The following is a 13,839-nucleotide window of genomic DNA, read 5'->3' as shown; positions in this document are numbered from 1 at the left end:
AAAAATTAAATCAGTGGGTTTATGTCTTACCATAATACCTACGGTAATAAGTTATTCCCTATATGGGAAATTCGCTGAAACGTTGGTCTGGGTCCGGCTTCAATGAAAATCCTCTTCATAGACGTCAAATTCGACATTTAGTAAGACGTAAAAGAAATATTTTAGATTATTATACATGCAAAATTATAGATTCACAACTGGAGGTGAAACTTAAAAACCACTATTAAGAAGTTCGAAAAGTCCGTGCGAAGAGTGGATACGTATGAAAGTTTCTGAAATTCACAGCTCACAATTATTTAATACTAACGATGATTAATTTGACCAATTTTGGCTCACTTTCCCTGGAATTTTGAACATTTTCTACGTAGAGTAATTAAATATAAAGTCAATTTTGAAGTCTGAAGTTTTATTAAAATTACTATACTGCTTTAAGTATTGATATAATTTTGTATTGCTAAGTCTTAGTAAAACATAGAAGTTTGTCGGCCATTTTTTTCCATTTTGAGGTGTGTAGCTAACTGTTGTATGAAACAGAGATTACAGCTAATTTTTTATAGCAATCTGCGGTTGTATACAAAACTAATATTTTTGAACTTGGTACTAAAGTTCAGAGAGCTCATAAGCCCAGTAATATGAATGATTGAGTATTGTAGAATTTGGAACGTATAAATTCACAGTCACTCTTTCTCGCCGACTTTTTAAAACTTCTCATATTAGGGGTTTTTAAGCTTCATCTCCTGTTTTAGGTATATCTTATCTCTTTACTTTCCCATAAATGATAAACATAACATAAAGTATAACATCATTTCAAAGTTCAAACACAAACTCTCAGCCGTCAGGGCTGTGAGAGCCAAAATTGACCACTGCGCGGAGTTGGACATGTGCCGCGAGGGATCCGAAGTGACCACTGCGCGGAGTTGGACAGTCGGTTTTGACAGATTTCTGACCACTGCGCGGAGTTGGGATAAGCCCCTCTGTGGTTCTCCTTGGATAATGAGGGTGATTTATCAGAAAGAATGTCAAGTTCATTAATGGGACATCTGAATAATTGGTTCCTTTATTCTTTTTGTAGACCATGGTTTCTTTACTGTCCTATAAGAGTGTTTTAAATTAATACATTTTGTAAATGTGGTTTTTGCTTGGGTTGTTTTGAGTTAATAGTTCATGTTGTATATTTTATAAACAATTATAACATGTTTACAACAATAAACTACAAAGATACAATTTAATACAATTTAACGTCAAAGAAACTCGATGTTGCTTTGAGAAAATTAAATTCAATAATTTATATTTAGAGGTGATAGGCCTAGTATATATTTTGAATTTGGAATGTGAAGACATATACATTGTCTGTTATCCATAGCCATTTATTAAATTACTCCGTAGTTCATCCATGGTCTGACTCTGTTTTATCACTGCAAAAATGTGATATTTTCCTGTTCTAGCTTAAATTTAATTGTCACATGACGTCTTTTTATTGCATTAATAATGTTTTTTATTTGGTACCATAAAAATAATCCAGTGTAGATATGAAAATATTGAAATTCACTGCACTATGAGAATGCTTAATTATAATTGATTGTTAATTTATTATCTTATTGTCAAAAAGCTTCTTAGAAATTACAAAATAGTACACTCTCGTTTATAAATAAATATCAATGACCAAAGTACATACTAAAATGCATTTTAAGATGTTTATTAAAACAATTAAATACTTTTTGTAGACCCTTTGAGTTTTATAAAACTATTTAAACCCCCATTTCTCAATACTTAGAGAACTATTTTAAAAATATGTCTTCTCACTAAGTTTCATATTAATCATAACAATTTAACACTTACTTTATAAAATGTTATTTCTATAACTTTTTTTGTTTGATTTGGTTTTACCCTAGAGCCAGCCAAGGTCAGCTACAATAGAAGTGGAACAAACTACATCAGTTTGACGTGGATATGATTTCTATATGACTATTGAAATGGTTATATTGTACTTCTTGGTAAAAAACTGCATTGTAAAAAGCGAAACTGATTAGTCAAAAAACAGTGTCAGAAATCATAAAGGGGAACTGTGCCTACGGCTTTTACCCTTGTATGGTACCTCTCTTTGAGCTATTGTTGCACATTTAAACTACTGTCTTGTTCTATATGTACCGTAATGGGTAAGATTAATTAAGATTAAACATTTTACCTAACCCGCCATGTTAAACTTCCCTATCCCAAGCGTGATGTATACAACTTCTTTACTTCACGAGTGATGTAAAGTTGAAAAAACTCACTCGGTGAGGTAATGAAACCCATTTAAATAACATTGAGTGCTTAACTTAAAAAAATATACCTCTATGGAGCCAACGACGTTTAACGCTACAAAATCAGCTGTGCGCTTGAATGTTATTATTATGCTTTAAAGTATTTTCCTAACCTAGCTTTTGTTTGTAGAAGAACGTTACTGTTAGAAGATGAGTAAAATGGACAATGAAAAATATTGTACGTAGCCCCCTGTATATTGTCGGGTCAGGTAAAATCTTGTACGTTACACGTTACGCAAGAGCGTGTTTACATCACTGCTTAGGTGAATTATTCACCTGCGTGATGTAAAAACGTTCTTACTACACTTGTAAGGTAAATAGCTATTACCTACGACAGTTTTGTTTAATTATCAGTTTCAGTTCAGATCTTAGAATTGAAAAGTTTCATATAACAGCATTGTTTACACTTTCATAACAGCATAGTTTTACTCATAACAACACGGGTAACGGACCAATGAGGTTCAAGGATTGAGAGAGAAAAAGTAAAGTTGTAATAATTCAAACTTCTTCAACTAATCAGCTGTTCAGGCCAATTTAATTGTTGAGTGGTGCAATTAGTGTTTCGTAAAATTTTTCGTAGCATCACTGTCAGTGGCAATGAGAGGTTATAAACGAAAACATAACCTCTCTTAGAAGTTTTGAGTACCTACTGATTGTTTGTAATTAAAACACTGTCGTAGGTAAAGTAGTGTACGCAACTCGCAATCGTTGCGTAAACTACTGTTTGCTTGGACTAAATTTGTATATTGATAAAGTGGTTTTACTTCTGTAATTACTAATTAATCAATAAAAGGATAGTGGTTTTAAGCTTATGTAGACAAATTTATCCTATCCCAGAGGGATTTATATTTTGAACTCAATCATAATAACATGATAACATTTGCCAGGTGTTTTTTGTGGTGTTATAAAATTACTTAATCCAAATACAGTGCATTATGTCAAATGGAACTGATTTCCTTCACTGCGGCTTTCACAAACTTCCTCATAACTTTCCCTCGTTGCAATCTATAAGTGAACCATGACAGTGGACATCACTCAACCATTCAGCCATAATGATATAACACTGCTGTATGCTACTGGCATTCAACCCATCTACAGATAAATCGTTACCAAGTACGGTTTGTCATCAGATTTTAACACCATTTTTTTAAATACAAGAATCGTTTTACAATGCTGTGCTACCAATTTAAACAAAATAAATTATTATGTATACACTAATTCACAGTGCTACACATTGATTATGAAAGGGAATATTTGTATTTGTCAATAAATTAAAACTTATTCTAATTAATTGTAAATTTGTTATGTCCCTAAAGATATAACAGTTCCTTAGAGGATAATCTTATTAAACTATCAGCCAAACAATGTACCATATTGATTCACTAATAAAAATAAGTCAGGCAACATAACTTGCAATTGTATTATATGCTTTAGATACAATTGTAACTGCAATTGTTTTGTGAGAGGATTACTCTGGTAATTGTAATGGTCAGTTAGTGATAATGACATTGGCCGTCCCAATTCAATTATTCAGCTGCTCTAGCTTCTGTAGCAATCCCTCTAGCAGACTCCTCATTGTTATGCTCGTTAATTTATTATGACTTTAGTCACAACATGTTTCTATTTAATTTTTCTGTATGATGAAAAGTGAGAGTTTGTACTATGTATTTTAGATTTTAAGTAGGTAATTGATAATTGGATTTAGAATTTTGTATTTTCATTTCTCATTTGTAGCAAGAATGCCATTAAACACAGTTGGCACTAGATAAACTCGAACAATTTATATTTTGAATTCAATAAGCATTTTTTGTAAAATAATGACAAAACCTAATTATAGAAATTAGATGTTTAAATCGTAACAGGTCTTTTGAACAACAAGTCTTCGTTTGGGTCATGTATATTAGTCAATTTTGTATGTTTGTGGTATTTTTAGATTTCAGGTTATCATAATTTTACTTTTGTTAATTTTTAGAGACTTTTGGTATTATCATCAGTAACGAGACAGTTTTGATAAAACGACAAAGCTCCCATATTCCTATAGGTGTTACTTTGTTGATAATCTCCTGTGGTATTCTTGACTGGCTGGGGTAGATGAGTGATTATAGTGCTAACCTAAACAATAAAACGCAAAATGTTGCCGGATCGATCCTGAGAAAAGTCAATAGCCTTGATGGTTCGAAATCTTCCACCATGGTTCGAAACTGTAACCAGTTGAGCCCGATCATTGGGCTTTAAATAAATGATCCTGACTAATGAAACAGCTGATCTTAGTTAGTAACAAAGCTACACAAGGCATCACACTCTACACTCGTCCTTCACTCATATTTGATTTAAAATCCACACATAGGTGTCAGGTGGTGTCCACATCTCAATTGCTAATGAAAATAAAAATAATAGTAATACTATAAATGACATTGTGCTTTCATATTGTCACATATATTAAATTCTTGCTAAGGGGTTGCACAGCTAACCGCAAAACAGACTGATGTGAGGCTACATGTTACAGACCACCTGTGTGTGCTGCCGCAGACACCAAACTATTACTCTTCAGCAGTCAGCTGTGACAAGTTAGGCTCAACTCCCTTCAGATGTGTCACTGCCACAGACAGGTATTTAGACTATTGAAAAAAAAAAACATGTACCAGTATGTAATAATCTATAGTAATCCCAAGTCAGTCACAAAGCTACCAAATATACAGGGTGTTGAAAATGTCTGGAACCAACATTATATCTCGTGAGTGGTTAAAGAAAAACAATTGATATTTTGTGTACGGATATACTATGGTTTTACCTATCTTTTGGTGCCTTATGACAATTTTTACCACTTATAGGGAACGTCCTGTGGAGGATGCGGTAAATGAGCGTAGCGAACGAACTTCAACAGCTAATTAGCAACCAAATGGTGAGTGAGCGTAGCGAACGAACTTTAACCAGGACATGATTGAGCCATGCGAACGAACTCATCTTGAAAATGAACGAGCATTTTACATAAATCCACACTAGGACAGGACGACGTCTGTCGGGCCAGCTAGTAATCTATAGTAATCCCAAGTCAGTCACAAAGCTACCAAATATACAGGGTGTTGAAAATGTCTGGAACCAACATTATATCTCGTGAGTGGTTAAAGAAAAACAATTGATATTTTGTGTACGGATATACTATGGTTTTACCTATCTTTTGGTGCCTTATGACAATTTTTACCACTTATAGGGAACGTCCTGTGGAGGATGCGGTAAAAAGTTTTAATGGAAGCCTATGGTAAATGATACATCATTTTAAAGGCCATTTTTTTCTGAGTAAGGAGCCACAAGTTTCATCTCAAAAGGACCACCCTAGCGAAAATGGCGACTGTTTGAAATTTAAAAATTCTGGTACCTATAAGTGGTTTTTTAAATTTCAAACAGTCGCCATTTTTGCTAGGGTGGTCCTTTTGAGATGAAACTTGTGGCTCCTTACTCAGAAAAAAATGGCCTTTAAAACGATGTATCATTTACCATAAGCTTCCATTAAAACTTTTTACTGCATCCTCCACAGGACGTTCCCTATAAGTGGTTTTTTAAATTTCAAACAGTCGCCATTTTTGCTAGGGTGGTCCTTTTGAGATGAAACTTGTGGCTCCTTACTCAGAAAAAAATTGCCTTTAAAATGATGTATCATTTACCATAGGCTTCCATTAAAACTTTTTACTGCATCCTCCACAGGACGTTCCCTATAAGTGGTAAAAATTGTCATAAGGCACCAAAAGATAGGTAAAACCATAATATATCCGTACACAAAATATCAGTTGTTTTTCTTTAACCACTCACGAGATATAATGTTGGTTCCAGACATTTTCAACACCCTGTATATATCACTCTTATATACCAGTATGAATATCTTTATACTGAGTAAAGACAAATATTTATTAATTTGAGACTATAAGCATGTGTTGAGAAGCACTAAGATGTAGGCCTACTGAAATTAAAAAGGAAATCCATACTTAGGCCTACCTATTCATAAAAAAGTGAAAACGAACCTTTAACATTATACAAGTACAGTTTAATAGTCCTACCTAACCTACTTTTATTCTTGGAAGCTCCGTCCAGTAATTGAGATAAATTTGTACAAAAGGAAAATAATTTATTTTAGTTGGTTAAAAATGAAAAACTGGCCTAAGTTAACTGAGAGTCAAAGTTACAGTTTGGCACAGTAAACACCACTACATGAATTATTAAACAGTAACTTTGACTTATGGGCTATTCTGCAAGGGCATTAAAAGCACATCTTAACCATTCTTAGAATGGATGCCAAATATTCTTAGATGACTACCTATAGAAATCGTCTACAATATACAATTTAAAAAAAGTTCACAAAATTATACAAAAATTATAATTACTAGTTAGTTTTTTTAAAGAAATATTGTTTGTTATTTTTCTATCTGAGTCACTAATTGATTAATTTCAATAAATTGAGTAGTAAAATCATTTAATTTAGGAAGTTGGTCAAATTAGAAGTTTAAAATTCCTTATTTGATCACCAGATAACCGTTTTACAAAAAAGAAAAACACCAATGTATAGAATATAAGAACCATTTTAGAATTCAATTTTTCCAGGTTGGATTGTATGAATAAAGGCCGGTATCCACAGTGCGAGGCAGCTCGCTGCGAATGCCTCGTTGCGAATGCTCGGCTTTGCCTCGGACTGTGGATACCGGGGTTGCTCGCTGCGAGCACCTGTGCGGCGCTCGCGTCGCACAATGTGAGGCGAGCCGTGTACTTGTCGGTCTCAGAGCAGTGCTCAAAGGTGCCTCATCCCGAGCTGTGCGTTAAGTGGATACCTGCACTGTCTGCCTCGCACCGTACCAGACTGTTTTCTGCAAACCATTCCACGCGAAACTGTCATCATGGATACTCATGATAGAATAAGAGATTAGTGAAGTGTTACGAAAGTAAACGTTTGCTTTGGGACTCTAAACACCAAGAGTATTATAATAAGTTTAAGAGAGAAGACTTGTGGCGCGAAATATCGCAGTCAATGAATGTTCCGGTGAAAGATCTGAAAAAGAAGATTATGTCTCTGTTGGGGTCTTACCGACGTGAAAGGTCGAGGCTATAGTAATCAAGAATCTCAGATTACTATCTCAGAGTATAAGAATTTAAGAATCTCAGAATCTCAGAATATAAGAATCTCAGATTAACTGCTAATCTTTCCTTGGTCGTAATAGCACTTCGCATGTAGGTATCGCGTTTTTTCATGGCAGGCTCTATCAATGTAATTAAATGTTCAAAATCTTCCTTTGACATTCGCAAGAAATTTGTCACGTCTTCTTCGAACCTCACGTCTTCTAGGAGTCTGTTCCCATATTCAAACCGATTTCGATAAATCTTTTTGACCCACCAACGATGTTTACGTCGCTTTTTCTGTTGCTTTTTATTAATAATCGTTGCCATCACAATAAAAGCAGCAGCCGAAACTTGCACTTTTCTGTGGAAAAACACCATTGTACCGACTGTCTTACGAATGCGGGTGGCTCGCGCCATGTTCGCGTGCTCGCAGTGAGCATTCGTGGTTACAAACTAGCTGCCAGCTAAAGAGCTCACCCTGAGGCAGATGGCACGAGGCATTCGCAGCGAGCAGCCTCGCACTGTGGATACCCGGCTTAAAATTATTTCCGGAGAGGCAGATTTTGCAGTGTTTGAAGCAGAAGATCTCTTGATGGCTGCCAACAACAAGCACCTCTCTGACATTCTCATCACTCACAGGATCCATGCTACGGAGGACAGTGAGTGGAGAAACTAAGCTTAAATATTTCTTTGGTTCAATAGTATTTTCGATTTAAGAGCAGAATATGTAAAAGTTATAAGCTTGAAAACAAGAATTGAAAAGTTTTTTTTAATAATTTCTTAGTACATAAGTGATTAAATTAAAATAATAAATATCAAATAAAATATATTATTAACAAATTAAATAATAAAATATGTCTAAAATCCAGCTTTGTACAACCATTTACCAATCTATATCAAAACTACACACTACAGCAACAATTCCAAAACCTAAACTGAAGTAGATTACATGAAAGTGGTAATTAATTTACTTCTTGTTTGAGATAAATCAATTTTACCCAGACTACTGTACACTGTTTTAACTAACTTCACACGCAAGTATTTAGTCCAGAAAACAGCTGTTTGCCACCAGCTTAATAAAATGGGGTTTCATTACGTACTACTGTACTGTAATGAGTTTTTACCGGACACCAATTAGCTGATTATATTTGACAATAAGTGGTTACAATCAAACATATAACCTGTGCTCTAAGAGAGTAATGATTGTTAGTCCTTTAGTCGGTGGTAATATATAAGGATTTGTACAGATTTTTTATTGTTAAGTTAGCTTAGAGTAGTATGGCGTAAAATATCTTACGTCACTTCCTATAGAAAACGATTATTACAATTTATCTAAACCTATTTGATTTCCCTACAGAGAAGTATTTTCACAGTTCATGAGCTTAGTTAAGGCCTATAGGTTTAGGACCACTGTACTCTATTGTTTTTGGATCTTCAGATAACATAAATCCGTTCTCATGCAAAAAAGTTTACATATATTAATGGTTTACAAAAGGGTCTTTGGACGACAATGGCTTTATGGCTTTTCAAGTGATTTGCAAGGGCAGTGTAATTTATATTGAAGTGTGTTATTGCGTGTGAATCTAGGGAGATATTTCATTCTATTATTTCCATAAAACTATTTTAATTTTCAATAAACCCCATTTCAATAAAACTATTTCAAGGACTATTTCAATAAAACCTTGATAACACAACTAGACATTTTTCCTTTCTCTGAAAGTTTTCTGAAACATGAGGTATTTTAATTAGTTCTAAGAATCTATAAGAAAAAAAAAATATATATATATATATAACCTATAAAAAATAATATGAATTAACAAATTTAAATACCCCCGCCGCAGCAAACCTGCAGACTAAGCGAATTTCCATTTGCCTGATTGGATTTACACTAAAATGTCTCCTTAAAAATGTCACGTTTATTCCCTATTTAAATAACATTAGTTTAACGAGTACTTAGGTTTGCTGCAACAGGGAGGGTAAAAATGTGTTTTATTTTTTTGTAAAATGTTAATAGTTTAGTATGAAATGAATGCATTTTCCAAATTTGATCAAAAAATGTTCACAAACAAGCAAACTACAACAGTTTACTTATTCTCCATAAGAAAACATGGGAATTTTAAATTAACCGATTTTTGGAATTTTCTCTGTAACCATTAGGCGCATAATAACGCTTCAATATACTAAATTATTTGTTTTTTTAAGCTCTACAAAATGGTTTGAACAGAATTGCTAAATTTTAAGTTTTTAGGGTCAAAAATGGGAAAAACCTATTTTTACCTCATAAAACCCCCCCTAAACCCCTGTTCCCATAGTCCAATCATGCTGGTTCGCGAACTTGTTTGAATAAACGTAGGTTTACACGTTTGTACCAAATTTCATCAAAATCGGATGATTTTTGCTCGAGTTATCGCGCTAACGGACACATATATAAATATATATATATATATATGAATTTGAACGGATGGTGTTTTTGGCCTCTAGGGACCTCAAAACGAAAAAGTAAATCGGTCCCGGGTCCAGGTCTTACCATGAGTACTACGGTAATAGCTTATTCCCTATATGGGAAATTCGCTAATATTCCCTATATGGGAAACTCGCTAAAATGAAGTCTTATTTTTGTAAACATTCCTAAATTATTATTATTTTCTTTCAGAAAAGTGGGAATTTGCTGTTGTTGCTTTGGTTTCCAATAATGCAAAAATTTCAAAGTTGTCTGACTTAAGAAACAAGAAACTTTGCCATCCTGGTTTTGATCCTTTTGCTGTCAAGTACGATTGGAGTGAAGTCTTTTCCCTTGTAAGTATGTATAAGAATAGAGGACACTGGACTACACTTTTATGTCAACGAAATTAAAATTAAATTAACAAACTGGATTTCCCAGGAATTCTCTTATTTTATTATTATATAGTTTTATATATCGGTTTCCCATTAATTAAAACCACGTTTTATGAATATTATAAAATTTACTTACCATTAAAATTGTTGTAGTTTTTAATTTTTAATTTCTTTAAAAAAACATTTCTATAAAAAATTTAAATTGATTACAGAATACAGAAGGAACAAGTAAAGTAAAAAAATTATATTTTGGGATTAAAACATTGAAAGTACATGTATATATTTTATAGTTTAACATCAGAAGATTGTTTTAAAAATACAGGCAGTAGTTATTAGTATTACTTCAAAATTCATGATAAAAACTATTACTTTCCAGTTGCTTTAATTTGTGTTTACCGCTCAAAGTCCTTATCATAAAATTTCGAAGAAGTTTTTAGAATAGTCTAAACAATTAGTTTTCTTACCAGTAAAAGAAATAAACTAGAAAAGTAAAAACAATGTAATTAAAACATAAACTTATATTACGTTCATTTATATAAACCATTACAAGACTTCATGTGTCACAGTTTCTCACAGTTAAAATGCACTTTGCAATACTGCAATACTATTTATGGTACTAATTACAGAAGAGGATTAATCATGTCTTGTTTACCATACAAGGAAGCATTTATTGTGCAAACACTCCAAATTAGAAAACCAATTCCTTTCTATTGCCTTAGATCATACTAGCTTGTACTGTAGATGGTGTAATTATAAGACCATTCTTATATGTATTTATTGGTTTAGTTTATAGCAGTTCATCATATTTGATTAATATTTTGATCTTTTAAAAGTTTAACAAGTTGTTACAAGGATGGCTGTGAACAAACATTAACATCATCAAAAGAGCTAATAATTTTTGTTAGAGCCTGACTCTTTTCAACCTATAAAGATGTGTGTAGGTTAATTATCTAAGATCGTCCTTGCTTTTTTTAACGAGAGGTTTACTCATTTTTAGTTTCGGTAGCCAGTAAAAGACCTTTCCTATTTATATATTTATACTGTATATCTAATGAATCACAGCAACAAACACATACAACTAAACAAATTGTAGAAGCTACGCACATAGGTGTAAATACTGAACTTTTAAGCACAGAAACTCCAATTTGTTATTTACTAGTAGCTTACTATTTTCCAGTATTTTGAGAACCGAGTTACTCCACAGAGCTGTGAGAAGGATATTTCCATTGAGGAAAATCGAGTTAAAGCTCTTGCAGGATACTTCGGGAAATCTTGTAAACCAGGCCAATGGGCATCAAACCCGGAGTTAGACCACAAACTCAGTAAGTTATTTTGCCCTGCTAATGATTTAATACTATCAAATTCAAGCATGATAGTTTATGATTATATAAACCTTACTCTCATATTTTGTTATAAAAATAAAGTATTTTTCTTCCTTCTTACAACTTTAATTATATAGTAATGCGACTTTATCATTACATTGATGATTATAGTCATAATTTGACAAAATTGTTAATAATTTCTGCAGTAAAATGTTAATTCCTTTATCACTATTAATTATTTATAGCAGTATCAGTGTACAAGACCACAGCAAATCAAGTACTGTCATTGGGCTGCCTATTCTTAAAAAATGATTGATCTAAAATAAATTGATATAATTATTGACGGATTATTCCTCAGTCATATTTGCAGGAGTTTCAAGATTATTTTTTCATATTATACTTTTGAAGTATATCCAATCTTCTCTTCAAAACATGAGCAGTATAACAGATTATTTATTTATTCATGACCTAACCTATCAAACTAAAAGAATATAATATGTGGTTTTACTTGTCTAGAAAAAAAGTACCCCAAGTTATGCGGACTGTGTGATGTGCCCAGCCTATGCTCGGAGAGAGACAAGTACTGGGGTAGACAGGGAGTTTTGTACTGCTTGTCTGACTGCCTGGGAGATGTTGCCTGGTCCATGCTCAAAGATGCTCGGCTTCACTTCACAGTGAGTAAACATCATGTCTGGCACTTCTGAGTATTGTTTTACAGGGTTGACAGTTTTTTTTTTTTTTTACTTGCGATTTCTCGGTACATAGGTGTTTGATGTAAACCTGGCACTGGGGATATAAACAACATAAGACAAGTTTTACGACTGAATCAATTGAAACTGAATCAAATGAATTGATTCCTTCCTCAGCCACTTTAAGTATCAGTGGTAAAGTAGAGTTTATTGTAATTATCCAAACTTCATGACCTAAAACTGTTAAAGTGAAAATATGTCAAAGCTGGATGACCATCTCCCACACATATTTATGCCTTTAGAAGCACCAAATTATTTTTTTCAGCGTCCGTACATTCAATTAAAACAAAATAATAATAGGTGTGCATGCAGAAATCATCTAATACTAAAAAAAAAAAATGGTAAAAATCTTTGCATATGTTGTAAAATTGTTTGTTGTCTTGTTGAATGTGCATACAGCGGCGATCAAAAAATATTCTGTTCCTCCAATATTCAAATTTTAATAATGTTAATAATAATAATCATGATAATTATACAGGGTGAGTTTTAATTGTCCCCCCCCCCTAACTTTTTTCTACATTTTTTCAAATATCAACCCCAGACCACTTCCAAACATTGTTGGGTAGTAAGTACTTCATTTTGACAAGGTGGTCATTTCCGGCCGCCATCTTGGATCCACCATATTGGATGCAAATTTTTTTTTTCAAATGTAAAGGTGGGGTTGTGACCCATTATTTCGAACTACATTTTTACCCTGATTACAATGCCGCAAAAACCGTTTTTAAAAATCTTGATTCATTCTAAAGTTATGAGGCCTTTTTAAAACTTTATTTTTAGCCCATTTTAACATTGTGCTTGTACAAACTAAGACCATAATCTCAAAATAGTGCTAGATAAAGATAAGTATACACTACCAGTAATTGTCGACCTATTTTCACTTGGTTATGACTGATGTATTTTTTTCGGCCGCCATCTTGGATCCACCATTTTGAAATGTGATAAATTATTTTAAATATGAAGAGGGTGTTGTGACCTATCATTTTGAACTACTTTTTTAAGCTAAACTCAATGCCGCAATCTATTTTTTGTTATCAAGTTTTATTTATGAAATATTGCAATTTTGTTGTTAAAAATGTCAATATTTCAAAATAAAAAAATGAAAATGAAAAACAGATCATGGAATTAAGTTCAGCTTAAAAAAGTAGTTCGAAATGATGGGTCACAACACCCCCTTCATATTTAAAATAAATTATCACATTTCAAAATGGCGGATCCAAGATGGCGGCCGAAAAAAATACATCAGTCATAACCAAGTGAAAATAGGTCGACAATTACTGGTAGTGTATACTTATCTTTATCTAGCACTATTTTGAGATTATGGTCTTAGATTGTACAAGCACAATGTTAAAATGGGCTAAAAATAAAGTTTTAAAAAGGCCTCATAACTTTATAATGAATAAAGATTTTTAAAAACGGTTTGCGGCATTGTAATCAGGGTAAAAATGTAGTTCGGAATAATGGGTCACAACCCCACCTTTACATTTGAAAAAAAAATTTGCATCCAATATGGCGGATCCAAGATGGCGG

The 13,839-nt window shown here is 33.1% G+C and overlaps 1 protein-coding gene across 1 annotated transcript in view; it reads left to right on the top strand.

The window, feature by feature from the left end:
- Positions 1 to 7,893: 7,893 nt before the first annotated feature.
- Positions 7,894 to 13,839, top strand: part of LOC129003540 (transferrin-like) — a 40,273-nt gene continuing 34,327 nt past the window's right edge. The window contains exons 1-4 of the mRNA XM_054431835.1: positions 7,894 to 8,065; positions 10,060 to 10,202; positions 11,419 to 11,563; positions 12,080 to 12,237. Coding sequence (XP_054287810.1) covers positions 7,894 to 8,065; positions 10,060 to 10,202; positions 11,419 to 11,563; positions 12,080 to 12,237 — 618 coding nt within the window. The remainder of the gene's footprint in view (positions 8,066 to 10,059; positions 10,203 to 11,418; positions 11,564 to 12,079; positions 12,238 to 13,839) is intronic.

Source organism: Macrosteles quadrilineatus, unplaced genomic scaffold (assembly GCF_028750875.1).
Source record: "Macrosteles quadrilineatus isolate MER2022 unplaced genomic scaffold, UCM_ALF_1.0 Scaffold_9__3_contigs__length_116548681, whole genome shotgun sequence".
Classification (NCBI taxonomy): domain Eukaryota; kingdom Metazoa; phylum Arthropoda; class Insecta; order Hemiptera; family Cicadellidae; genus Macrosteles; species Macrosteles quadrilineatus.
This window is presented reverse-complemented; position numbering and strand designations above follow the sequence as displayed.